The sequence below is a fragment of the Bombina bombina genome, chromosome 4, assembly GCF_027579735.1.
Source record: "Bombina bombina isolate aBomBom1 chromosome 4, aBomBom1.pri, whole genome shotgun sequence".
In the NCBI taxonomy this organism is placed as follows: Eukaryota; Metazoa; Chordata; class Amphibia; order Anura; family Bombinatoridae; genus Bombina; species Bombina bombina.
Genome location: NC_069502.1, coordinates 846,684,057 through 846,711,784, shown reverse-complemented (window position 1 = coordinate 846,711,784; position 27,728 = coordinate 846,684,057). Strand labels below are relative to the sequence as shown.

Genomic DNA, 27,728 nt, shown 5'->3' with positions numbered 1-27,728 from the left:
TTTCATTTATTATTTTTGTAATTTTAGATTTTTTTTATTTTTCGTAATGTTAGTGTTTTTTTGTTGTTTTTTTTTAGTAATGTTAGATTTTTATTATTATTTTTTTCGTAGTGTTAGGTTTTTTTTAATCTTGTAATTTAGGTTTTTTTATTTTTCGTTTTTTTCTTAATATAGTAATGTTAGGTTAATTTATAGTTTAAAGTGAATGTAAATTTTGATGCTAAAGTGCCCGGTTTTTAAAAATTTGATTAAAAACAGGGGCACTTTAATTCATCAAAATTTACATTTCACTTGTGTTGTGAAAAAATACTTACCTTTTAATCTTGACAGCCGCTCCAGCTTCCTCTGCCCGTTTTAAAGCCTCTTCCTGGGTCTAAAATGATGAATCTGGCTTCCTCCAATCACGGCGTTGAATCAGACACCGATTCTCCCGGAGGGGAGAAGCCGTGATTGGAGGATGACCGATCCATCATTTCTGATGTCAGAAATGGCTTGCGACGACCGTAGGAAGCTGGAGCGGCTGTCAAGTTTAAAAGGTAAGTATTTTTTCACAACACAAGTGAAATGTAAATTTTGATGAATTAAAGTGCCTGTTTTTAATCGAATTTTTAAAAACCTTTAGCATCAAAATTTACATTCACTTTAAGCTTAGTTTTTTATTTTTTATTTCACAGGTAAGCTATTTATTTATTTTAAGATAGTTATATTGTAAATTTAATTTAAAGTATAGGGAATAGTTAGGTTTAGGGGTTAATAGTTTAATTTAGTGTGTTGCGATGTAGGGGACGGCGGTTTAGGGGTTAATAGGTTTATTATAGTAGTAGCGATGTGGGGAGCAGGCGGTTTAGGGGTTAATAGGTTTATTTTCTTAGTGGTGATGTGGGGCGGCGGTTTAGGGGTTAATGGGTTTATTTTATTAGTAGCGATGTGGAGGCCGGCGGTTTTGGGGTATTTAGATTAGGGGGTTATGTTAGGGAATATTGACAAAAAGGTAAATATTACACATATAAGCAGATAATAAGGTCTCTGTTTCTATGGCTATCACTTGCAGCTTACAATGACATGAGACCCTGCACTGGAAATAAGGGTCACCTGCCCCTATGAGTGGTGACTATAGCCAGATACTGAGCCCCACTAGTATCTGGTTCCTGCACCCAGAAGGACCGATGACTTTGGGCACTCACTGTGTGTTATGACATCACACACATGTATGACAGGATCACTATGGGCAGTAGCACAGAGTGTGATGTATAAAAGGTGGTGGGACCTCAGCTAGATGAGCAAGCAGGGAGCAGTGCAAGAGAAGGGTACACAGAGCTGTATATCTCATGAATTTAATTTTCCAATTTACTTTTATCACCAATTTTGCTTTGTTCTCTTGGTATTCTTAGTTGAAAGCTTAACCTAGGAGGTTCATATGCTAATTTCTTAGACCTTGAAGGCCACCTCTTTTCAGAATGCATTTTAACAGTTTTTCATCACTAGAGGGTGTTAGTTCACGTATTTCATATAGATAACACTGTGCTCATGCACGTGAAATTATCTGGGAGCTAGCACTGATTAGCTAAACTGCAAGTCTGTCAAAAGAACTGAAATAAAGGGGCAGTTTGCAGAGGCTTAGATACAAGATAATCAAATAGGTAAAAAGAGTATTAATATAACTGTGTTGGTTATGCAAAACTGGGAAATGGGTAATAAAGGGATTATCTATCTTTTAAAACAATAAAAATTCTGGTTTACTGTCCCTTTAAGTAACAAATGTCTGTAATAAACAACACACAGATTTTATACCTGTTTAACACAAGCCCAGATTATGAGTCACTTATATATGTTTCCCTCTTTGTCCCATTCCCTGTAGAGTTATATAAATTATTACCTAGAGAGCTGAGGGTCTGGTAATTCTCCATCATCACATCCTTATAAAGCTCTTTTTGTTCTTCAGTTAAACAGCCCCACTCCTCCTCCGAGAAATAAACTGCAACTTCATCAAACTCCATTTGTTCCTTAAAATAAAACAATAAAAAACATAACTTATGCTTACCTGATAAATTTATTTTTCTTGTGGTGTATCCAGTCCACGGATCATCCATTACTTGTGGGATATTCTCCTTCCCAACAGGAAGTTGCAAGAGGATCACCCACAGCAGAGCTGCTATATAGCTCCTCCCCTAACTGCCATATCCAGTCATTCGAAGACAAGCAAGAGAAAGGAGAAACCATAGGGTGCAGTGGTGACTGTAGTTTACAGTTAAAAAATACCTACCTTAAAATGACAGGGCGGGCCGTGGACTGGATACACCAAAAGAGAAATACATTTATCAGGTAAAAATAAATTATGTTTTCTCTTGTAAGGTGTATCCAGTCCACGGATCATCCATTACTTGTGGGATACCAATACCAAAGCTAAAGTACACGGATGAAGGGAGGGACAAGGCAGGTACTTAAACGGAAGGTACCACTGCCTGTAAAACCTTTCTCCCAAAAATAGCCTCCGAAGAAGCAAAAGTATCAAATTTATAGAATTTTGAAAAGCTATGAAGCGAAGACCAAGTCGCCGCCTTGCAAATCTGTTCAACAGAAGCCTCATTTTTAAAGGCCCATGTGGAAGCCACAGCTCTAGTGGAATGAGCTGTAATCCTTTCAGGAGGCTGCTGGCCAGCAGTCTCATAAGCTAAGCGTATTATACTTCTTAGCCAAAACGAAAGAGAAGTTGCCGAAGCCTTTTGGCCTTTCCTCTGTCCAGAGTAGACAACAAACAAAGCAGATGTTTGACGAAAATCTTTAGTAGCTTGTAAATAATACTTTAAAGCACGAACCACGTCAAGATTGTGTAATAGACGTTCCTTCTTTGAAGAAGGATTAGGACACAATGACGGAACAACAATCTCCTGATTGATATTCTTATTAGATACCACCTTAGGTAAAAACCCAGGTTTGGTACGCAAAACTACCTTATCTGCATGGAAGATCAGATAAGGGGAATCACATTGTAAGGCAGATAACTCGGAAACTCTACGAGCCGAGGAAATAGCTACCAAAAATAGAACTTTCCAAGATAAAAGTTTGATATCTATGGAATGAAGAGGTTCAAACGGAACCCCTTGAAGAACTTTAAGAACCAAATTTAAACTCCATGGCGGAGCAACAGGTTTAAACACAGGCTTGATTCTAACTAAAGCCTGACAAAATGCCTGGACGTCTGGAACATCCGCCAGACGCTTGTGCAAAAGAATAGACAGAGAAGAAATCTGTCCCTTTAAGGAACTAGCTGACAATCCTTTTTCCAATCCTTCTTGGAGAAAAGATAATATCCTGGGAATCCTGACTTTACTCCATGAGTAACCCTTGGATTCACACCAATAAAGATATCTACGCCATATCTTATGATAGATTTTCCTGGTGACAGGCTTTCGTGCCTGAATTAAGGTATCAATGACTGACTCGGAGAAGCCACGCTTTGATAAAATCAAGCGTTCAATCTCCAGGCAGTCAGTCTAAGAGGAATTAGATTTGGATGGTTGAAAGGACCCTGAAGTAGAAGGTCCTGTCTCAGCGGCAGAGTCCATGGTGGAAAGGATGACATGTCCACCAGATCTGCATACCAAGTCCTGCGTGGCCACGCAGGCGCTATTAAGATCACTGATGCTCTCTCCTGCTTGATTTTGGCAATCAGACGAGGGAGCAGAGGAAACGGTGGAAACACATAAGCCAGGTTGAAAGACCAAGGTGCTGCTAGAGCATCTATCAGCGTCGCCTTGGGATCCCTGGACCTGGATCCGTAACAAGGAAGTTTAGCGTTCTGGCGAGACGCCATGAGATCCAGTTCTGGTTTGCCCCAACAATGAAAATCCGCCTCCCAGTTCTCTACACCTGGGATATGGATAGCTGATAGGTGGCAAGAGTGAATCTCTGCCCAGCGAATTATCTTTGAGACTTCTAACATCGCTAGGGAACTCCTTGTTCCCCCTTGATGGTTGATGTAAGCCACAGTCGTGATGTTGTCCGACTGAAATCTGATGAACCTCAGAGTTGCTAACTGAGGCCAAGCCTGAAGAGCATTGAATATCGCTCTTAGTTCCAGAATGTTTATTAGAAGGAGTGTCTCTTCCTGAGTCCACGATCCCTGAGCCTTCAGGGAGTTCCAGACTGCCCCCCAGCCTAGAAGGCTGGCATCTGTCATTACAATTGTCTAATCTGGCCTGCGAAAGGTCATACCTTTGGACAGATGGACCCGAGATAGCCACCAGAGAAGAGAATCCCTGGTCTCTTGATCCAGATTTAGTGGAGGGGACAAATCTGTGTAATCCCCATTCCACTGACTGAGCATGCAGCCGTCTGAGATGTAGACGTGCAAACGGCACTATGTCCATTGCCGCTACCATTAAGCCAATTACTTCCATACACTGAGCCACCGAAGGGCGAGAAGTGGAATAAAGAACACGGCAGGAATTTAGAAATTTTGATAACCTGGACTCTGTCAGGTAAATCCTCATTTCTACAGAATCTATTAGAGTTCCCAGAAAGGAGACCTTGTGAGAGGGGATAGAGAACTCTTTTCTTCGTTCACCTTCCACCCATGCGACCTCAGAAATGCCAGAACTATGTCCGTATGAGACTTGGCAATTTTGAAATTTGACGCCTGTATCAGGATGTCGTCTAAATAAGGGGCCACTGCTATGCCCCGTGGTCTTAGGACCGCCAGAAGTGACCCCAGAACCTTCGTAAAGATTCTTGGGGCTGTAGCTAACCCAAAGGGAAGAGCTACAAACTGGTAATGCCTGTCTAGGAAGGCAAACCTGAGAAACCGATGATGATCTTTGTGTATCGGAATGTGAAGATAAGCATCCTTTAAATCCACAGTAGTCATGTATTGACCCTCCTGGATCATAGGTAGGATGGTACGAATAGTCTCCATCTTGAATGATGAGACTCTGAGGAATTTGTTTAGGATCTTGAGATCTAAAATTGGTCTGAAGGTTCCCTCTTTTTTGGGAACCACAAACAGATTTGAGTAAAATCCCTGTCCCTGTTCCTCCTTTGGAACTGGATGGATCACTCCCATAACTAGGAGGTCTTGAACACAGTGTAAGAATGCCTCTCTCTTTATCTGGTTTGCAGATAATTGTGAAAGGTGAAATCTCCCTTTTGGAGGAGAAGCTCTGAAGTCCAGAAGATATCCCTGGGATACAATTTCCAACGTCCAGGGATCCTGGACATCTCTTGCCCAAGCCTGGGCGAAAAGTGAAAGTCTGCCCACTACTAGATCCGTTACCGGATAGGGGGCCGATCCTTCATGCTGTCTTTGAGGCAGCAGCAGGCTTTTTGGCCTGCTTACCTTTGTTCCAGGTCTGGTTAGGTCTCCAGACCGACTTGGACTGGGCAAAAGTTCCCTCTTGTTTTGCATTAGAGGACATTGATGCCGCACTCGCCTTAAAGTTTCGAAAGGCACAAAAATTAGTCTGTTTGGCCCTTGATTTGGACCTATCCTGAGGAAGGGCATGACCTTTTCCTCCAGTGATATCAGAAATGATCTCCTTCAAACCAGGCCCGAATAGGGTTTGCCCCTTGAAGGGAATGTTAAGCAGCTTAGACTTTGAAGTAATGTCAGCTGACCATGATTTAAGCTATATCGCCCTGCGCGCCTGAATAGCAAAACCAGAATTCTTAGCCGTTAGTTTAGTCAAATGAACAATGGCATCAGAAACAAAAGAATTGGCTAGCTTAAGTGCTCTAAGCTTGTCAAGTATGTCATCCAATGGGGTCTCTACCTGTAAAGCCTCTTCCAGAGACTCAAACCAGAAAGCCGCAGCAGCAGTGACTGGGGCAATGCATGCAAGGGGCTGTAGAATAAAACCTTGTTGAATAAAGATTTTCTTAAGGTAACCTTCTAACTTTTTATCCATTGGATCTGAGAAAGCACAACTGTCCTCGACAGGGATAGTAGTACGCTTAGCTAGGGTAGAAACTGCTCCCTCCACCTTAGGGACTGTCTGCCATAAGTCCCGTGTGGTGGCATCTATTGGAAACATTTTCTTAAAAATAGGAGGGGGAGAGAACGGCACACCTGGTCTATCCCATTCCTTAGTAATAATTTCTGTAAACCTTTTAGGTATTGGAAAAACATCAGTGCACACCGGCACTGCATAGTATTTATCCAATCTACACAATTTCTCTGCACTGCAATTGTATCACAGTCATTCAGAGCAGCTAAAACCTCCCTGAGCAATATGGAGGTGTTCAAGCTTAAATTTAAATGTTGACATATCAGAATCAGGTTGAATCCTCTTCCCTGAGTCAGAAACATCACCCACAGAAAGAAGCTCTCCTTCCTCAGCTTCTGCATATTGTGAGGGAGTATCAGACATAGCTCTTAAAGCGTCAGTATGCTCTGTATTTCTTCTAACTCCAGAGCTGTCTCGCTTTCCTCGTAACCCAGGTAGTCTGGATAATACCGCCGACAGTGTATTATCCATGACCGCCGCCATTTCTTGTAAAGTAAACGCTTTTGGCGCCCTAGATGTACTTGGCGCCATTTGAGCGTGAGTCCCTTGAGCAGGAGTCAAAGGGTCTGACACGTGGGGCGAGTTAGTCGGCATAACTTCCCCCTCGTCAGATTCCTCTGGTGATAAATTTTTTAAAGACAGAATATGGTCTTTATTACTTAAAGTGAAATCAGTACATTTGGTACACATTCTAAGAGGGGGTTCCACCATGTCTTCTAAACATAATGAACAAGGAGTTTCCTCTATGTCAGACATGTTTAAACAGACTAGCAATGAGACCAGCAAGCTTGGAAAACACTTTAAAGCAAGTTAACAAGCAAAAAATAAAAAAAAAACGGTACTGTGCCTTTAAGAAAAATAAAAAAGGTCAGAATTTGAAAAACAGTGAAAAAAAGCAGTAAATCAAACAAAATTTTTACAGTGTGTATAATAAGCTAACAGAGCATTGCACCCACTTGCAAATGGATGATTAACCCCTTAATTAAAAAAAAACAATATAGACGTTTTTTAACAGTCACAACAAACTGCCACAGCTCTGCTGTGGCCCTACCTTCCCAAACAAACGGCTTTGGAAAGCCTAAGAGCCCTTTAGAGATGTCCTAGAGCATTCAGGGGACTTCTTGAGGAAAGCTGGATGTCTCAGTCTGTAAAAGTTACTGCAGACTTAAGCGCTAAATTAGGCCCCTCCCACTCATGTCTAAACAGTGGAAAGCCTAAGAAAACTGTTTCTATGCAAATTTAAGCCAGCCATGTGGAAAAAAACTAGGCCCCAATAAAGTTTTATCACCAGAACATATATAAAAACGTTTAAACACTTCCAGCAAACGTTTTATATAACAGGAATTGAAAATGTATAAGAGTATTACCTCTGACAGTAAGCATGATACCAGTCGCTATTAAATCACTGTATTCAGGCTTACAGTACATAAATCTGGTATCAGCAGCATTTTCTAGCATTTACATCTCTAGAAAAAAAATTTTAACTGCACATACATAGCAGGATAACCTGCACGCCATTCCCCAGCTGAAGTTACCTCTCTCTTCAGTTATGTGTGAGAACAGCAATGGATCTTAGTTACAACCTGCTAAGATCATAGAAATCACAGGCAGATTCTTCTTCTATTTTCTGCCTGGGACAAAAATAGTACAACTCCGGTACCATTTAAAAATAAACTTTCTTTCATGTAATTAGCAAGAGTCCCTGAGCTAGTGACGTATGGGATATACATTCCTACCAGGAGGGGCAAAGTTTCCCAAACCTTAAAATGCCTATAAATACACCCCTCACCACACCCACAATTCAGTTTTACAAACTTTGCCTCCTATGGAGGTGGTGAAGTAAGTTTGTGCTAGATTCTACGTTGATATGCGCTCCCCAGCAAGTTGGGGCCCGGTTTTCCTCTCAGCGTGCAGTGAATGTCAGAGGGATGTGAGGAGAGTATTGCCTATTTGAATTCAATGATCTCCTTCTACCGGGTCTATTTCATAGGTTCTCTGTTATCGGTCGTGGAGATTCATCTCTTACCTCCCTTTTCAGATCGACGATATACTCTTATATATATACCATTACCTCTGCTGATTTTCGTTTCAGTACTGGTTTGGCTTTCTACAAACATGTAGATGAGTGTCCTGGGGTAAGTAAGTCTTATTTTCTGTGACAGTCTAAAGCTATGGTTGGGCACTTTGTTATAAAGTTCTAAATATATGTATTCAAACATTTATTTGCCTTGACTCAGGATGTTCAACATTCCTTTTTTTCAGACAGTCAATTTCATATTTGGGATAATGCATTTGAATCAATCATTTTTTCTTACCTTAAAAAATTTGACTTTTTCCCTGTGGGCTGTTAGGCTCGCGGGGGCTGAAAATGCTTCATTTTATTGCGTCATTCTTGGCGCGGACTTTTTTGGCGCAAAAAATCTTTTCTGTTTCCGGCGTCATACGTGTCGCCGGAAGTTGCGTCATTTTTTTGACGTTCTTTTGCGCCAAAAAATGTCGGCGTTCCGGATGTGCCGTCATTTTTGGCGCCAAAAGCATTTAGGCGCCAAATAATGTGGGCGTCTTATTTGGCGCTAAAAAAATATGGGCGTCGCTTTTGTCTCCACATTATTTAAGTTTCATTTTATATTGCTTCTGGTTGCTAGAAGCTTGTTCTATGGCATTTTTTTTCCCATTTCTGAAACTGTCATTTAAGGAATTTGATCAATTTTGCTTTATATGTTGTTTTTTCTATTACATATTGCAAGATGTTCCACGTTGCAACTGAGTCAGAAGATACTTCAGGAAAATCACTGCCCGGTGCTGGAGCTACCAAGCTAAGTGTATCTGCTATAAATTTTTGGTATCTGTTTCTCCAGCTGTTGTTTGTATTGCATGTCATGACAAACTTATTAATGCAGATAAAATTTCCTTTAGTACTGTTACATTACCTGTTGCTGTTCCGTCAACATCTAATTTTCAGAGTGTTCCTGATAAACATAAGAGATTTTATTTTTTAAATCCATTAAGAAGGCTATGTCTGTTATTTCTCCTTCTAGTTTACATAAAAGTCTTTTAAAACTCTTTTTTCAGATGAATTTTTAAATGAACACCATCATTCTGATACTGATAAATGGTTCTTTATTTAAAGAAGTATTAATTGCATTAGAAATAGAGGATTCTGGTCCTCTTGATACTAAATCTAAACGTTTAAATAAGGTTTTTAAATCTCCTGTAGTAATTCCAGAAGTGTTTAATCTCCCTGATGCTATTTCTGAAGTAATTTCCAGGGAATGGAATAATTTGGGTAATTCTTTTACTCCTTCTAAACGTTTAAGCAATTATATCCTGTGCCATCTGACAGATTAGAGTTTTTTGGGACAAAATCCCTAAGGTTATGGGGCTGTCTCTACCCCTGCTAAATGTACTACTATTCCTACGGCAGATAGTACTTCATTTAAGGATCCTTTAGATAGGAAAATTGAATCCTTTCTAAGAAAAGCTTACTTATGTTCAGGTAATCTTCTTAGACCTGCTATATTTTTAGCGGATGTTGCTGCAGCTTCAACTTTTTGGTTAGAAGTTTTAGCGCAACAAGTAACAGATAATAATTTTATAGCATTATTATTATTCTATAACATGCTAATAATTTTATTGGTGATACCATCTTTTTATATCATTAGAGTTGATGTCAGGTATATGTCTCTAGCTATTTTAGCTAGAAAAGCTTTATGGATTAAACTTGGAATGCTGATATGTCTTCTAAGTCAACTTTGCTTTCCCTTTCTTTCCAGGGTAATAAATTATTATCTCAACTGTTTCTGGAAGGAAGGGAACTTTTTTACCAAAGGATAAAAAATCTAAGGTAAATTTAGGTCTAATAATCATTTTCGTTCCTTTCCTTACAACAAGGAACAAAAGCCTGATCTTTCTTCCTCAGGAGCGGTATCAGTTTGGAAACTATTTCCAGTTTGGAATATATCCAAGCCTTATAGAAACCTATAGCCAATTTGGATCAATTCCGTTCTCAATTTCTGGTTTCAGAACATTGTTTCAGAAAGGTACAGAATTGGCTTCAAGTTAAGGCCTCCTGCTAAGAGATTTTTTTCTTTCCCGTGTCCCAGTTAACACAGCAAAGGCTCAGCATTTCTGAAATGTGTTTCAGATCTAGAGTTGGCTGGAGTAATTATGCCAGTTCCAGTTCTGGAACAGGGGCTGGGGTTTTATTTTATCTCTTCATTGTACCAAAGAAGGTCAATTCCTTCAGACCAGTTCCGGATCTATCAATATTGAATCGTTATGTAAGGATACCAACATTCAAGATGGTTACTGTAGGACTATCCTGCCTTTTGTTTAGCAAGGGCATTATATGTCTACAATAGATTTACAGGATGTGTTTCTGCATATTCCGATTCATCCAGATCACTTTTAGTGTCTGAGATTCTCTTTTTAGACAAGCATTACCAGTTTTGTGGCTCTACCGTTTGGCCTAGCCTCAGTTCCAAGAATTTTTTTCAAAGGTTCTCGGTGCCCTTCTTTCTGTAATCAGAGAACAGGGTTTTGGTATTTCCTTATTTGGACGATATCTTGGTACTTGCTCAGTCTTCTTATTTTCGAAGAATCTCATACGAATCGACTTGTGTTGTTTCTTCAAGTTCATGGTTGGAGGATCAATTTACCAATCAGTTCATTGATTCCTCAGACAAGGGTAACCTTTTTAGATTTCTAGATAGATTCAGTGTCTATGACTTTGTCCTTGTCAGACAAGAGAAGTTTAACATTGATATCAGCTTGTCAAAACCTTCAGTCACAATCATTCCCTTTGGTAGCCTTATGCATGGAAATTTTAGGTCTTAGGACTGCTGCATCAGATGCGATCTCCTTTGCTCGTTTTCACATGCGACCTCTTCAGCTCTGTATGCTGAACCAATGGTGCAGGGTTTACTCAAAGATATCTCAATTAATATCTTTAAACCGATTATACGACACTCTCTGACATGGTGGACATATCACCATCGTTTAGTTCAGGGGGCTTCTTTGTTCTTCCGACCTGGACTATAATCTCAACAGATGCAAGTCTTACAGGTTGGGGAGCTGTGTGGGGGTATCTGACGGCACAAGGGGTTTGGGAATCTCAGGAGGTGAGATTTCCGATCAATATTTTGGAACTCCGTGCAATTTTCAGAGCTCTTCAGTCTTGGCCTCTTCTGAAGAGAGAGTTGTTCATTTGTTTTCAGATAGACAATGTCACAACTGTGGCATACATCAATCATCAAGGAGGGACTCACGGTCCTCTGGCTATGAACGAAGTATCTCGAATTTTGGTTTGGGCGGAATCCAGCTCCTGTCTAATTTCTGCGGTTCATATCCCAGGTATGGACAATTGGAAAGCGGATTATCTCAGTCGCCAAACGTTGCACCTGGGCGAATGGTCTCTTCACCCAGAGGTATTTCCTCAGATTGTTCAAATGTGGGAACTCCCAGAAATAGATCTGATGGCTTCTCATCTAAACAAGAAACTTCCCTGGTATCTGTCCGGATCCCGGGATCCTCGGGCGGAGGCAGTGGATGCATTATCTCTTTCTTACAAGTGTCATCCTGCCTATATCTTTCCGCCTCTAGTTCTTCTTCCAAGGGTATTCTCCAATATTCTAAAGGAATGTTCGTTTGTCCTGCTGGTAGCTCCAGCATGGCCTCACAGGTTTTGGTATGCGGATCTTGTCCGGATGGCCTCTTGCCAGCTGTGGACTCTTCCGTTAAGACCAGTCTTCTGTCTCAAGGTTCTTTTTTCCATCAGGATCTCAAAACCTTAATTTTAAGGTATGGAGTTTGAACGCTTGATTCTTGGTCAAAGAGGTTTCTCTGACTCAGTGATTGATACTATGTGACAGGCTCGTAAATCTGTATCTAGAGAGATATCTTATAGAGTCTGGAAGACTTATATTTCTTAGTGTCTTTCTCATCTTTTTTCTTGGCATTCTTTTTTGAATACCGAGAATTTTACAGTTTCTTCAGGATGGTTTAGATAAAGGTTTGTCCGCAAGTTCTTTGAAAGACAAATCTCTGTTCTTTCTGTTGTTTTTCACAGAAGGATTGCTAATCTTCCTGATATTCATTGTTTTGTACAACCTTTGGTTCGTATAAAACCTGTCATTCAGTCAATTTCTCCTCCTTGGAGTTTGAATTTGGTTCTGGGGGCTCTTCAAGCTCCTCCTTTTGAACCCATGCATTCTTTGGTCGTTATATTACTTTCTTGGAAAGTTTTGTTTCTTTGGCCATCTCTTCTGCCAGAAGAGTCTCCGAATTATCTACTCTTTTTTGTGAGTCTCCTTTTCTGATTTTGCATCAGGATAAGGCGGTGCTGCGAACTTCTTTTGAATTTTTTACCTAAGGTTGTGAATTCTAACAACATTAGTAGAGAAATTGTGGTTCCTTCATTATGTCCTAATCCTATGAATTCTAAGGAGAAATCATTGCATTCTTTGGATGCTGTTAGAGCTTTGTAATATTATGTTGAAGCTACTAAGTCTTTCCGAAAGACTTCTAGTCTATTTGTCATCTTTTCCGGTTCTAGAAAAGGCCAGAAAGCTTCTGCCATTTCTTTGGCATCTTGGTTGAAATCTTTATTTCATCATGCCTATGTTGAGTCGGGTAACACTCCGCCTCAAAGGATTACAGCTCATTCTACTAGGTCAGTTTATACTTCCTGCGCGTTTAGGAATGAAGCTTCGGTTGATCAGATTTTGCAAAGCAGCAACTTGATCCTCTTTGCATACTTTTACTAAATTCTACCATTTTTATGTGTTTTCTTCTTCTGAAGCAGTTTTTGGTAGAAACGTACTTCAGGCAGTGGTTTCAGTTTGAATCTTCTGCTTATGTTTTTTCATTAAAATTTTATTCTGGGTGTGGATTATTTTCAGCAGGAATTGGCTGTCTTTATTTTATCCCTCCCTCTCTAGTGACTCTTGCGTGGAAAGATCCACATCTTGGGTAATCATTATCCCATACGTCACTAGCTCATGGACTCTTGCTAATTACATGAAAGAAAACATAATTTATGTAAGAACTTACCTGATAAATTCATTTCTTTCATATTAGCAAGAGTCCATGAGGCCCGCCCTTTTTTGTGGTGGTTTTGATTTTTTTTTGTATAAAGCACAATTATTCCAATTCCTTATTTTATATGCTTTCGCACTTTTTTCTTATCACCCCACTTCTTGGCTATTCGTTAAACTGAATTGTGGGTGTGGTGAGGGGTGTATTTATAGGCATTTTAAGGTTTGGGAAACTTTGCCCCTCCTGGTAGGAATGTATATCCCATACGTCACTAGCTCATGGACTCTTGCTAATATGAAAGAAATTAATTTATCAGGTAAGTTCTTACATAAATTATGTTTTTGATTGAAGAAAAAACAACTACGTTTCACCACTTCTCTCTTACTACTTCCATGCTTGTCGAGAGTTGCAAGAGAATGACTGGATATGGCAGTTAGGGGAGGAGCTATATAGCAGCTCTGCTGTGGGTGATCCTCTTGCAACTTCCTGTTGGGAAGGAGAATATCCCACAAGTAATGGATGATCCGTGGACTGGATACACCTTACAAGAGAAACAGGATTTAACTTGTACAGTATAAATCACACAAAGTGAACTGACTGTGACAATGACCATGACCCAAAGCTCAGTCAGTGACCATGAACAGCCCATATGGTTAGTGTGCTCACTCCCCCTGGGGTTGCGCTGTGTGTGTTGTATAAAGGCTGCTCAGCACCAGGCGTCACACACAGCAACTGATAAGTGACAATATGACTAATCCTCACCTCCCCAGTCAGCATGTAGATCTCTGAGGTTTGGTTCTTCTCAGTCGTCAGCTTGTTGGTCACACGTGAGTCAGCCCCAATACTCCAAGAACTCCAAGTAACAGGAACTCACCTTGTCACAGTAACACAGACCTACAACTAAAGAGGAGGGTGTAAATGCTACATATTAATGTACAGATCTCTTTCTACATCACACTCAGGAAAATTTGTGAGTACATATTTGATTAGCTATTTAGCCCCATTTTCCTCTTCCCTGTGTGGTAATTTCTGTTTTGACAATTATAAAGTTATATGATATAAAACTGACTTGTTATACTTAAAGCTTTAAAGTGCCATAAAACAGGTTAATATCTGTGCATATTCTAAAAAGGCTAATTAAACCTTTAGTGACCAGACCACTTTTCTATTTGTTGACCGTTTGGGACCAGGGCTATTTTTACATTTCTGTGGTGTTTGTGTTTAGCTGTAATTTTCCTCTTACTTATTTACTGTACCCACACATATTATATACCGTTTTGCTCGCCATTAAATGGACTTTCTAAAGATACCATTAATTTTCATCATATCTTATAATTTACTATAACATTTTTTTATAAAATATGAGGAAAAAATATTAGAAAAAAAACACTTTTTCTAACTTTGACCCCCAAAATCTGTTGCACATCTACAACCACCATAACACAACCATGCTAAATAGTTTCTAAATTTTGTCCTGAGTTTAGAAATACCCAGTGTTTACATGTTCTTTGTTTTTTTGCAAGTTATAGGGCAATAAATACAAGTAGCATTTAGCTATTTCCAAACCATTATTTTTCGAAATTAGCGATAGTTACATTGGAACACTGATATCTGTCAGGAATCCCTGAATATCCCTTGACATGTATATATATATTTTTTTTAGAAGACAACCCAAAGTATTGATCTAGGTCCATTTTGCTATATTTCATGCCACCATATGCGTTTAAATAAAAAAATAGCTTTTTCACAAACTTTAGGTTTCTCACTGAAATTATTTACAAACAGCTTGTGCAATTATGGCACAAATAGTTATAAATGCTTCTCTGGGATCCCCTTTGTTCAGAAATAGCAGACATATATGCCTTCAGCGTTGCTTTTTGGTAATTATAAGGCTGCTAAATACCACTGTGCACCACACGTGTATTATGGCTAGCAGTGAAGGGGTTAATTAGGGAGCTTGTAGAGTTAATTTTAGCTTTAGTGTAGTGTAGTAGAGAACCCAAAGTATTGATCTAGGCCCATTTTGGTATATTTCATGCCACCATTTCACCGCCAAATGAGATCAAATAAAAAAAAAACGTTCACTTTTTCACAATTTTAGGTTTCTCACTGAAATTATTTACAAACAGTTAGTGCAATCATGTTTTTTTCCCTTTTCCACACCTGAGAGTGCAACATTTCTTTTGGATAACAGTTAGTGCAATCATGGCACACGTGGTTGTAAATTCTTCTCTAGGATCCCCTTTGTTCAGAAATAACATTATATATATATATATATATATATATATATATATATATATATATATATATATATAAAACATGGAAGGGAACTGCACTCCAAGACCGGATCAGGTACACATCCTGTGACTCAGCAACATCCAGCCCTGGGTGCTAAATAGCACTCCAAAAAAGCTGTGATGTCACCAGAGCCACAGGCAGTTAACCCCAGTCCGGAATGGGTGCAAGAAACAAGGGGGATTACAAATAAAAAGTAATACAACACATAGAAACACCCAGCACTCACCAGCTAGCTCACAGCTAAGATAAAATCACAACTGGAAAGGTTAGTCACCGCATCTGGCCAAATGGGAAAGCTCAGGCACCACGTCAAGGTCCTTTCCATTGCCTGAGTCCCTAACACAGCCACACCATCATGCGAGCTCACAAAGCCAAACAGACTGAGAACAAAGAAGGGGTGCACAGGTGGATGTAATCACCCATAGAAAATACAAAACATGGAAGGGAACTGCACTCCAAGACCGGATCAGGTACACATCCTGTGACTCAGCAACATCCAGCCCTGGGTGCTAAATAGCACTCCAAAAAAGCTGTGATGTCACCAGAGCCACAGGCAGTTATTTCTATGCTATTTCTGAACAAAGGGGATCCTAGAGAAGAATATATATATATATATATATATATATATATATGGCTTTGGCATTGCTTTTTGAGAATTAGAAGGCTGCAAAATGTTGCTGCGCACCACACGTGTATTATGCCCAGCAGTTAAGGGTTCAATTAGGTAGCTTGTAGGGTTAATTTTAGCTTTAGTGTAGAGATCAGCATCCCACCTGACACATTCCACCCCCTGACCCCCTTCAAACAGCTCCCTTCCCATCCCCACACTTGTCACTGCCATCTTAAGTACTGGCAGAAAGTCTGCCAGTATAATTATAAAGGTCCTTTTTTTTAAATATATATATATATATAAATTATAAGTGTAGGATCCCCCATTACCCCCCCCACCCCAAACAGCTCTCAGCCTCCCCCCTCGACCTAATGGCCGCCATCTTAGGTACTGGCAGCTGTCTGCCAGTACCCATTTTACTTACAAATTTGCCCTTTTATTAAAATAAATATAAAATCCCAATTTTCAATAGTGTAGCTTCCCCCCCTCTCAATACCCTACCCCCCTCCCGGGTTCCTTTCCAAACCATTTCCCCCCCTCCTTTCCCTATCCTAAACTGAACAGTTTCCCTACTTCTAAAAACGGCTATGTCCGTGTACACGCTCCCGAGCCCCTCCCCCCAGCCTCCCTGCGTGCTCACGGACCAACGGATCCTGAACAAGCACCAGCATGGGCCGCGCACCCCCTCTCTGCAGCTGCTCCCACCCACCAACGATCGGCACCATGCTGGCCGATGCAGAGAGGGCCACAGAGTGTCTCTCTGCATCGGATGCTTAAAAAACGGTATTGCAGGATGTCTCAATATCGAGGCATCATTGCAATACTCTAAAAGCAGCTGGGAGCGAGCATGATTGCTTCCAGTGCTTTAAAACCCTGTGGACGTACAGGGTACGTCCTTGGTCACTAAGTGACATTTTTTACAGGACGTACCCTGGTCGTTAAGGGGTTAATTTAAAATAGTTTGCATTTAAAAAAAATTGTTTAAAAATTGCTGGCAAGTATTTTAAAATCATTTTCAAAAATAAGCAAAATTAATTACATCGCTAAACTGCCTGGAGCAGCTAACTCCACCCCTCTTATCAGTGTTTCACAGCTTCTAGGCAGGCTCCAGCAGATAATCCCTATTCACTTTTGCATTTTACCAAAAGAATAATAAACATAGATACATCCATAAAAGGAATTGTGTGTGTGTGTGGGGGGGGGAGAAGTTAGAGCTTTACAATTCAGAAACTAAAAAGAAAGGGTTAATGGCAAGGCACTGCAGTATAAATTTGCAGGTAACGTAATTAACGTACATATTATATTATTTTGTCTCTATCTCAACTTTAAGTCTTACAATTTGACCTTTTAGTAACTATATAGTAATTCTGTAGTAAGTACAAATAACATTTTCATCTCCTAAGAAGATTTTATTTAAAAAGGTACTTGAAACACAATTGCCAACTGAATTCTATTATCTTCTTCAACAAAATATACCAAGAGAATGAAGCAAATTATATAATAGAAGTAAACTGGAAAGTTGTATAAAATCATATGTTCTATCTGAATTGTAAAATAGCGATGCACACGGTGAACCAATCACAGGAGGCATCTATGTGCAGCTACCAATCAGCAGCTACTAAGCATATCTAGATATGCTTTTCAGCAAAGAATATCAAGAGAATGAAGCAAAATAGATAATAGAAGTCAATTAGAAAGTTGTTTATAATTGTATGCTCTTTCTAAATCATCAAAGAAAGAATTTGGGTTTCATGTCTCTTTAATGAAAAAGGAAAAGTTCATGTTTAAGTTCATTTTTAATGATGCTTCTATAGATTCAATAAGACTGGAAAATCCTCTCTGTTCTTTCTCATGTTACAAGAATCTGAAAAGGCTAATAAGATCTCATACGTCCTGATCCCTGAATCACCCAAACCATATCACAGTAATACCAAGGTGAGGCCAGACAAGACAGTCCTAAACCCATTAATAAAGGAATCAGCACAGAACCCTAAAGCTTTGTAACTTCAATGCCTGGTACATACAGTAAGACTATACAGTATATACACACACTGTAAGTCTGAGGACGGGGGTAACCCCGAAAACGTTCACTAATATGAGAGAGAGAGAAAGAGAGAGAAAGAGAAAGAGAGAGAGAGTTAACTTACAATCAAGTTATTACTAAAATACAAAAAAGGCATTTGCACACATACCTTATGTACAGGTATATAAAATGTTTAACCCTTTCATGACCAGGTTAATTTGTCTACATCAGAACAACAAAATCCCGCAATCGTGTATGAGATGGCAATATTTCAATGTTGGGATTGGGTCGGGGGGGGGGGGGCTAGGCATGCCCTCAAGACCGCAATCTCATTCTGGAAGCGCCGTTTGCTTCAGGGCAAACGGATAGGGTGTTCCATGCTGTCCTAACAGCGCCAAAGGCCAGCGCAGTTAGGGACGGCATGGAACGTCCTAACGCAGGGAAAAGGTAAAAGTTCCATAATAAAAGTACCTTTTTTGCATATGTAGATTTACTACTGTTCACATACGGCTAGATTTAGAGTTCTGCGGCCAAAGGGGTGCGTTAGCTACGCGTGCTTTTTCCCCCCCGCACCTTTTAAATACCGCTGGTATTTAGAGTTCACAGAAGGGCTGCGTTAGGCTCCAAAAAGGGAGCGTACAGGCATATTTACCGCCACTGCAACTCTCAATACCAGCGGTGCTTACGGACGTGGCCAGCTTCAAAAACGTGCTATAACTATTTAATAGCTATTGTACCTGGTTAAAATAAATACAAAGTTGCCTGTAAAATAAATATAAATCCTAAAATAGCTACAATATAATTATAATTTATATTGTAGCTATATTAGGGTTTATTTTACAGGTAAGTATTTAGCTTTAAATAGGAATAATTTATTTAATAAGAGTTAATTTATTTCGTTAGATTAAAATTATATTTAATTTAGGGGGGTGTTAGTGTTAGACTTCGCTTTAGGGGTTAATACATTTATTAGAGTAGTGGTGATTAGGGGTTAATAATTGTAGGTAAGGTAGCGGCGACGTTGGGGGGGCAGATTAGGGGTTAATAAATATTATGTAGGGGTCGGCGGTGTTAGGGGCAGCAGATTAGGTGTACATAGGGATAATGTAGGTTGCAGCAGTGTGCGGTCGGCAGATTAGGGGTTAAAAATTTTTATTAGAGTGGCAGCGATGTGGGGGGCCTCGGTTTAGGGGTACATAGGTAGTTTATGAGTGTTAGTGTACTTTAGAGCACAGTAGTTAAGAGCTTTATGAACCGGCGTTAGCCCAGAAAGCTCTTAACTCCTGGCTTTTCTCTGCGGCTGGAGTTTTGTCGTTAAGATTTCTAACGCTCACTTCAGCCAAGACTCTAAATACCGGCGTTAGAAAGATCCCATTGAAAAGATAGGCTACGCAATTGGCGTAGGGGGATCTGCAGTATGGAAAAGTCGCGGCTGGAAAGTGAGCGTTAGACCCTTTCCTGACTGACTCTAAATACCAGTGGGCGGCCAAAACCAGCTTTAGGACCCCCTAACGCTGGTTTTGACGGCCAACGCAGAACTCTAAATCTAGGCGATAGTATATGTGTAAAGCTTTTAAACAGCAATTAAACAAGTATAATTATAATAAAGATCTACCTTTGTAGGGAGAAAATAGTCAATATCATCATAGCTCCAAACGCCCCCAATTTCTATTTTTTTTTTCCTTCACACAAGATCTGAGGTTTAATCAGCAGTTACTTCCTGCTGAGCCTTATGAGTGCAGGCAACATAAATAACTGTCATACTGCTCAGTAAAGAAGAACCCCGGACGAAAGAATTAAGGTAGGGGTAATTGACCCCTATTGGCTGAAGTGGAGGTCAGGTAAGGGACAAGGGGGCGTGGCTGAAGGCAAGCTTTTAAATAATTGGTGGTACAGTGGATTCGAGGCCCTTTTTTTACACTTACCTGAACTGGAGAAGAACGGCTTAAGTGTCTTATCTGCTATGGATGCGTTGCTGGACGAGCTGACGGAGTTGGCCAGAGGAAGAGGCGTCGAGTGGATCCGGGAGCAGCTGAAGTCGGCCGAGGAGCCTCGTGCTGGAACTTCGAGGGTTGCCGGTAGCAGTGGTTCCAAGAAGAAGAGACCGGTGAGGGCAGCGGGGCCTCCGGCGAGGCCGAGTCCTGAAGCATCCGGATCCAAGAAGAAGTCGTCGGCGAGGCCTGGTAGGAGAAGATCTTCTGGGGTCAGGAGGACTGATGCGGTGATGGCGTCAGGATCTGGTGCAGTGACGGCGCAAGGTGATGACGTCACCGCGCCTCGGAGGACTGGAGATGTCTTAGTAGCAGCAGAGCCGGTGTTGGGTATGAGTGGTCTGGTGGGTGCGGAAATTGGGTGGTAGTGTGGCGGTATGAAATAGTGGAGGGTCTTAGACGTGGGGGGGGGCTCATTTGCGTTTATTATATGCGGGCAGTCATGGCTTTTATAGGATTTGGTAGTAAGCCCAATGTTTATTTTATTTAGTTCTTGGTGGTCCCTTGATGTTTTTATTAATGATATTAGTATGTTATTTGCTTGGCTATTGTGGGAATGTTTAATTTTTAGTTAGGTATGGGGGCCCTTTGCTTTTGGTTAGTTTAATTGATTATTTGGCTGGGCAATATAAAAAAAAATAGATATAAATAAAATAAATAATGCATAAGTTTAGGTTTTCTCTTCAGGTGGATGAGGTTTTTATTTATTAATCTCTTTGCACATTTATTTTTTAGAGGGGTCCATTTTGTTTATGCAATGTTACGTGAATTTTATGTTTCTATTCTGGTTGTTCTGTTCTTTTATTTTGGGCTAGTTAAAAAAAAAAAAAAAAAATAGAATAGAATGTTTTTATAGATTTTTGTTTTTATGTGTTATTCTGTGTTCCTGTGCCAGGTAGGTTATTATCTTTGTATTGGTGTGTTGCCTACGTATGCTGCTTGTTTTATTTAGGGTTAATTTTCTAGTTTGGGGTGAGGGGAAGGGGGTGTTTAAAAAAAAATAAAAAAAATTTTGATGGGTGTGAGAGCTTAACGTCTCAATTTTTTCATGCAGAGGTTTTCCTGGACTCGCACGGCCTTTCTAGTGGAGGAGAAGAGGCTCCTACACCTCAAAGGGTACAGGGTACGGAGCTGCTGCTGGTTTTGGAGGCTGGTAGTGACTTTGAGGAGGATGAGGTTATGGAACCTGCTTTACTGGGACCCAGTACGGCTGGTCAGGTAGGCGATGCGTCTGCCCTGGCGCAGCTTTTGAAATGAATATCTCCTGAGAGGGGGGTTAGGATTTCAGGAGGGAGTAGGTTGTGTGAGAGTAGGGTTAATAGGGATAGAGAAAGGGTTGGGACACAGGGGTAGGCATCAGAGGAGGAGATCAAGGTCAGGTCATGGCCGACGAAGATCATGTTGGTGTTCGCTCGCCTACTTGGGCGAGGGTGGAGAGTTCTAAAGGCAGTGGAAGAAGGGAGAGGATGATCACCTTCTAGAAAATCGAGTGGGAGTCGAAAATCGGGTGAAGGCGAAAGAAGAAGGGAGGATGTAGTAGCAACCCAAGTTGTTCCCAGTATTGGAGCATTTAATCAGGAGAGTTCCAAGACGGCCCCCAAGTCTTCAGGTGAGTCGGCTGGGGGTGCTGTGATGGAAGGACCTGGTTTGCTGTATGGTGAATGCGAGAAACTGTTGAGTGGATTGAAGGCATTGTTGGCAAGTTTGGAGGTTCCAAGTGGGGGGGAATTTGTTGAAAAGGCGTGGGCCCCTGGAGCCAGTGTGGCTCCTGCTGGATCGGTTGCGTCGGTGAGTGGGGCTGTTTCGGTCTCTCAGGTTCTGGGTGTCTCGGTGGTGGGTAGTTCGCTTAAAGTGGCTGAGGAAGCTTTGAGGCGCCCGTGTTTATGTTCCATAGGTCCATTGGGGATCCATCTCACTTTGGACGTAAAAGAAAAAATCTGGAAGCGGGAGTTTCTAGAGATTTTTTCTTTATTGCTACTTGACCAAGTGGTTGAAATTAAGGAGGATGATAAATCCGATAAAGGCAAAAAAGAGGAAGATGAAAGGAAGAAGAGGTACAGAAAGTTTCCTAAGACCCTAGGGAATTGGTCTAAGGCATTTTGTATACTTGCCAGTGTGGTATCGGAAAGGTTTCCGGATCAGGGTGGTTCTCTATTTTGTTACTTTGACGAGATTTCAAATGCTTATCAGACTTATGGTGGTATGGCTTGGTGGCGGTATGACGACAAGTTTTGTCAGAGGTTGGCGGTCAGGCCGGAAATGCGATGGGATGATCGTGATATGGGCATTTGGCTCGAGATCATGACACCTTTGAGGGGTCAGCCTTTTCGTGGGTCTGGGGTCGGGTCTCCCGGCCCCTTGTCTAGCTCCGGATCTGCAGTCGCCATGCGTAAAGGCTTGTGCTTCCAGTTCAACGATGGAGCGTGCCGGTTTGGAGCGAGTTGTAAATTTAAACACGAGTGCTCAGGGTGTGGCGGTAGTCACAGTTTTTACAGATGCTGCAAGAAAGGAAAGTTTGGTGGTAAACAAGAGGAATCTGCTCCTACGAGCTCGGACCCCAGTGAAGGTAGAAAGGATGGTGGGATGGTTAGAGGCTTACGCCAGTAGACGGGGTAAAAGGGAGGATGCTGAACTGCTACTTTCAGGCTTTAGTTCAGGTTTTGTTATTCTGTTTAAGGAACATGTGGATGGTAAATTTGCTGGGAATTTGAAGTCAGCCAGGGAGTTCCCTGAGGTGGTCCGTAAAAAATTGCAAAAGGAAGTTTCATTGGGGAGAATGGCGGGCCCCTTTGTATCTCCTCCGTTTCATAACTTGAGAATTTCTCCTTTGGAAGTGGTGCCTAAGAGGGTTGAAGGTCAGTTTCGGTTGATTCATCACCTTTCATACCCTAAGGGCCTTTCGGTTAATGATGGCATCGATCCGGAGTTGGTCTCGGTTAATTATGCATCATTTGACAAGGCAGTTGATTTGGTTCGGTTCGCCGGCCGGGGGGCCCTATTGGCTAAGGTTGATGTTGAGGCAGCGTTCAGGTTATTGCCGGTTCACCCTCGATGTCATCACCTGTTGGGTTGCAAATTTGATGGTGCCTTTTTTGTGGATTTGTGCCTTCCTATGGGGTGTTCTATTTCTTGCTCGTATTTCGAGAGATTTAGCACTTTCATTGAGCGGGTCGTCAAACAATGTTCTGGGTTGTTATCTTTAGTGCATTACTTGGATGACTTCTTGTTCGTGGGCCCTAAGGAGTCGGAGGTTTGTCAGAGGCTCCTGGTAACTTTTGATTTAGTTGCTTCTGATTTTGGGATTCCAATAGCGGAAGAAAAATCGTAAGGTCCGGTAACTTCTCTGTGTTTTTTGGGCATCTAAATAGATTCTGTGGCTATGGAATGCCGTCCCCATGGGACAAAGTCGTTGACTTGTTTCAATGTATTCAAAAGGCTATGTTGGCTGAGAAGATAAAACTTAGGTTTCTTCAATCTTTGTTGGGTAAACTCAATTTTGCGTGTCGAATCATCCCGGTTGGTAGAGTATTTTGTAGAAGGCTGTCATTGGCAGCGGTGGGGGTAACAGCTCCTCATCACCATATTCGTTTGACCAAAGTGTTGAAAGATGATCTTCGTGTATGGTCGGTTTTCTTGAAGGACTTCAATGGCCGGTTATTGATTCAGGATGTGGGTTGGTCTGATGAACGATTGTGCCTCTTCATGGATGCAGCTGGTTCCTGTGGTTTTGGTGCTTATTTGAATGGAAAATGGTGAGCGGAGGCTTGGCCTGAGGATTGGGAAGCCTTGGGTTTAACAAGAAATCTGAATTTTTTGGAGCTCTTCCCTTTGGTGGTTGCTTTAAAGGTATGGGCTTTGGAGCTCCGAGACAAACGGGTGTGTTTTCATTCGGATAATTTGGGGGTGGTATATTCAATTAACAACTTGACAGCCAATTCCCCCCGGTTATCCGTTTTCTGAGAGAATTTGTGTTGGAATGCTTGAGGCTTAATGTTACTTTTAGAGCTGTTCATGTACTGGGCAAAGTTAATTCAATTGCTGATGCTCTTTCCCGTTTTCAGTGGAAGCGTTTCAGGCTGGAGGCTCCGGATGCGGAAACGGAGGGTGTGAATTGCCCGAGGGAATTGTGGCTCCTGGGGTATCCGTAGTATGGGACTTCGTGAAAGGGGCTCTTTCTCAGTCTACCTGGAGGGCTTACGCCCAGGTATGGCAGTTATGGGTGTCTGTGGTGGATAATCGGGAATGGATGACTTCAGGGGATTCTTGTTGTGAAATACTTCTGGAATGGATTAAGCAATGGGGGTCAGAGTTTTTATCGACAGCGGAAATTTGTAAGAGGCTTGCAGCTCTGGCTTTTTTGTTTCAACTGGGTGGTTTGGAGGACGTTACTAAGAACTTTGTGGTCAGGATGGCCGTTTGCGGCCTGTGCAGAAAGAAATCTGTTAAGGATGGAAGAAGGCCGGCTGTTTTTTCCTTGTTGAAGAAGTTAGTGGCTATTCTTCCTCAAGTTTGTTTTTCTGAATTTTAATTTTTATTGTTTCGGGCGGCTTTTGTTTTGGCCTTCTTCGGGGCTTTTAGAATATCGGAGTTGGTCGGTAGGAACAGAAAATGTGCTAGTGGTCTTAGTTTTGGTGACATTTGCTTGAATGATGGGTCTTTGGACATATGGTTGAGAAAGTCCAAGACTGACCAATTGGGTAAAGGTAAATTGTTTAGTTTAAGTGCAATTAGTGGCCCTTGTTGCCCTGTTGGGGCGGTTGTAGAATTTTTGAAGGTTAGGAAGGGCGTGAGTGAGGCTTTCTTTATCCACCAGGATGATTCTGTTCTGTCAGTTTTTCAGTTTGCATCTGTTTTTAGGAAGTCTCTTGTTTTGTTGGGTTTAAATGCTAGCGAGTTTGGGTCTCACTCTTTCCGTATTGGGGCAGCGACGGAAGCTCAGCTTTTGGGTTTGGAGCCTCCGTTAATCAAAAAGATTGGAAGGTGGGGGTCTGATCATTTTAGAGTGTATGTGAGGCCGGGGTTAGTGGTATGAGGGTTTTTTAAAAAAAAAAAAAAAAATTGTTCTTTTTCAGGTCCGTTGAGATGTTGGCTAGTCGGCCATTCTTATGTTTATTGGGCTAGGAAGGCGGCAGCTGTAAAAGAAAATGGGGCCCAACTGGGTTTCAGTAAAGATAAGGTTAATTTGAGGTGGTTTGGGGTTAGGGGTATGAGATGGTCCCAGCTGCTGGAAACTGTTGTAAATTACACCAGGCTTTTTTCTCCTCCTAATATCCTGGTTGTTCATCTGGGAGGGAATGATTTGGGTTTCATGGCCCAGAAGTCCCTTGTTGATAAGATTAAATGGGATTTGGACCGGCTATGCACGTTATTTCCGGACTTGTTGATGGTTTGGTCCGACATAGAATGCCGTCTGGTTTGGAGGTCTGCGTGGGACCGCGTTAGGTTAGATAATTCACGGCGTAAAGTGAACCGTATGGTAAGCAGTCATGTTAAAAAACTGGGGGGCATCGCCTTGAGGCATTCAGAGTTTGAAGGGGAATCAGGAAAATGTTTTTTCCTACAGGATGGGGTCCACCTTAATGAAGTAGGTTTACACTTATTCAATTTCACCCTAAAGGAGGGTATTGAGTTGGCCGTAGCTATGTTGGGCGGTGCTCGATGTTAGATCAAGCTGTGGCAGGGTGCTTGCCCTGGGTGATGGCTTACGCCATGGTTGGGGTTCATAGTACCTCCTGTTGGGATAGGCAGGAGAGGTGACTTTCATGGGGAGGCGTGCCTTATGGGTGCAGGCACAGAAAAAATGAATTTGGTGGGGCAAGCTCTGGTTTATGTTTTTGTGTTTTAAGAAAAGTTATTTATGTTGTGAATAGTAATAAATTAAGCTGCAGCCTTTTTTATCCAAACTCTGGTGTTCGTGTTTTCATTTGGGAATGGTTTGTTGGGGTTGCGAAATGACTAGACAATTTGGGGTCAAGCACTATTGTAGGAGCTGCACATTGTAGCTAATAAAATAATTATTTTGCCCTCACGGTGAAACTGCATGCAGGTCAGTATAATATCATGAGAGCTGGAGACAAGGGGAGGAGGACAGTTAAGCAACTAGGAAAATGTATTCCCCAAAGAAACAAAAAGTAATCCTGTTTGCAGTGTAGAGCTGCATGAAGTTTGCTTTTTCTATTGAAGCAAATCTTACCAAATGCTGCTATTGTCACAAATAAAAAGCAAAGCTCTGTGCATGATTCTCACTGCTACATAGATCTGTTTTACAACTGCATAAACATCTAACAACACAACAATGATTTTACCTAGTTTGCTTTCTCTAAAGAGCAGCTTCAGTGTGAACACAGGGGAGAGAGGGGAGGGGCTGTAGTGGCTGACAGAGCAGACCAGTCTGCAGGATATTATTTGACACCAGCTGCTAGGAACCTGAGATGAGAGTGGATTAAACTGTAAACAGATTTAACCTCTTTTTTACTCAGAATTTACCCGTCCTGTCAGTCCCCCTTGTCACATAACATGAAGCAGAGAAGGAGAGGGCGGGGTTAGCTTATAAAGTAGTGGATCTCTATCAAAGCCAGTTACGTGCACTGCACATTAAAGGGACAGTCAACTCAACACCAGAATTTTTGTTGTTTAAAAAGATAGAAAATCCCTTTATTACCCACTAGTTCTAAAGCCCGTGTACACAGGCCATTTTTTGCAGTACAGCGGTCCCACCCCTTGCCCTCTCTCTATCCCCCCTCTCTTTTGTGCTCTCTCCCCCCCCTCTCTTTTGTGCTCTCTCTCCCCCCCTCTCTTTTGTGCTCTCTCCCCCCCCCTCTCTTTTGTGCTCTCTCCCCCCCCTCTCTTTTGCGCACCCTCCCCCCTCTCTTTTGCGCACCCTCCCCCCTCTCTTTTGCGCACCCTCCATATCTTTTGCACACTCTCCCCCCTCTCTTTTGCACACTCTCCCCCCTCTCTTTTGCACTCACCCCCCCCTCTCTTTTGCGCACTCTCACCCCTCTATTTTGCACACTCTCCCCCTCTATTGATGTCTCTCTCCCCCCTCTCTTTTGCTGTCTCTCTCCCCCCTCTCTTTTGCTGTCTCTCTCCCCCCTCTCTTTTGCTGTCTCTCTCCCCCCTCTCTTTTGCCGTCTCTCTCCCTCCTCTCTTTTGCTGTCTCTCTTCCCCCTCTCTTTTGCTGTCTCTCTCCCCCCTCTCTTTTGCTGTCTCTCTCCCCCTCTCTCTTTTGCCGTCTCTCTCCCCCTTCCTCTTTTGCTGTCTCTCTCTCTCCCTCTCTCTTTTGCTGTCTCTCTCTCTCCCTCTCTCTTTTGCTGTCTCTCTCTCTCTCCCTCTATCCCCCCTCTTCTGCTCTCTCTATCCACCCTGCCTTTTCTGCTCCCTCTCTCTTTCCCCCCTCTTTAGAGCTCTTTGCCTCCCGGCATCTGGCCCTGCCCACGTCACACCCGTTTGGCCACGTCCACTCCACCACACGACGCCAGGAGGTCAGTTGGAAGGCCAGGTGTGTTTGTCCTCGCGTGCAGTCTCTACTGTGCATGACAGCTTCGGACAAACACACTCGGCCTTTTATTATATAGGATTCCCCAGTTTTGCATTACCAACACAGTTATAATATACTTTTTGCCTTTGTGATTACCTTGTATCAAAGCCTCTGCAAACTGCCCCCTTATTTCAGTTCTTTTGACAGACTTGCATTTTAGCCAATCAGTGCTTACTCCTAGGTAACTTCACGTGCATGAGCTCAATGTTATCTATATGACACACATGAA

The 27,728-nt window shown here is 41.8% G+C and overlaps 1 protein-coding gene across 1 annotated transcript in view; it reads right to left on the bottom strand.

The window, feature by feature from the left end:
- LOC128657262 (gastrula zinc finger protein XlCGF26.1-like) overlaps nt 1–27,728 on the bottom strand; it is an 87,611-nt gene that overhangs the window by 41,305 nt on the left and 18,578 nt on the right. Inside the window, exons 3-4 of the mRNA XM_053711540.1 lie at nt 13,800–13,937; nt 1,877–2,003 (exon numbers count right to left, since the gene is read on the bottom strand). Of these exons, the coding sequence (XP_053567515.1) occupies nt 1,877–2,003; nt 13,800–13,814 (142 nt within the window). The 5' untranslated portion in view covers nt 13,815–13,937. The remainder of the gene's footprint in view (nt 1–1,876; nt 2,004–13,799; nt 13,938–27,728) is intronic.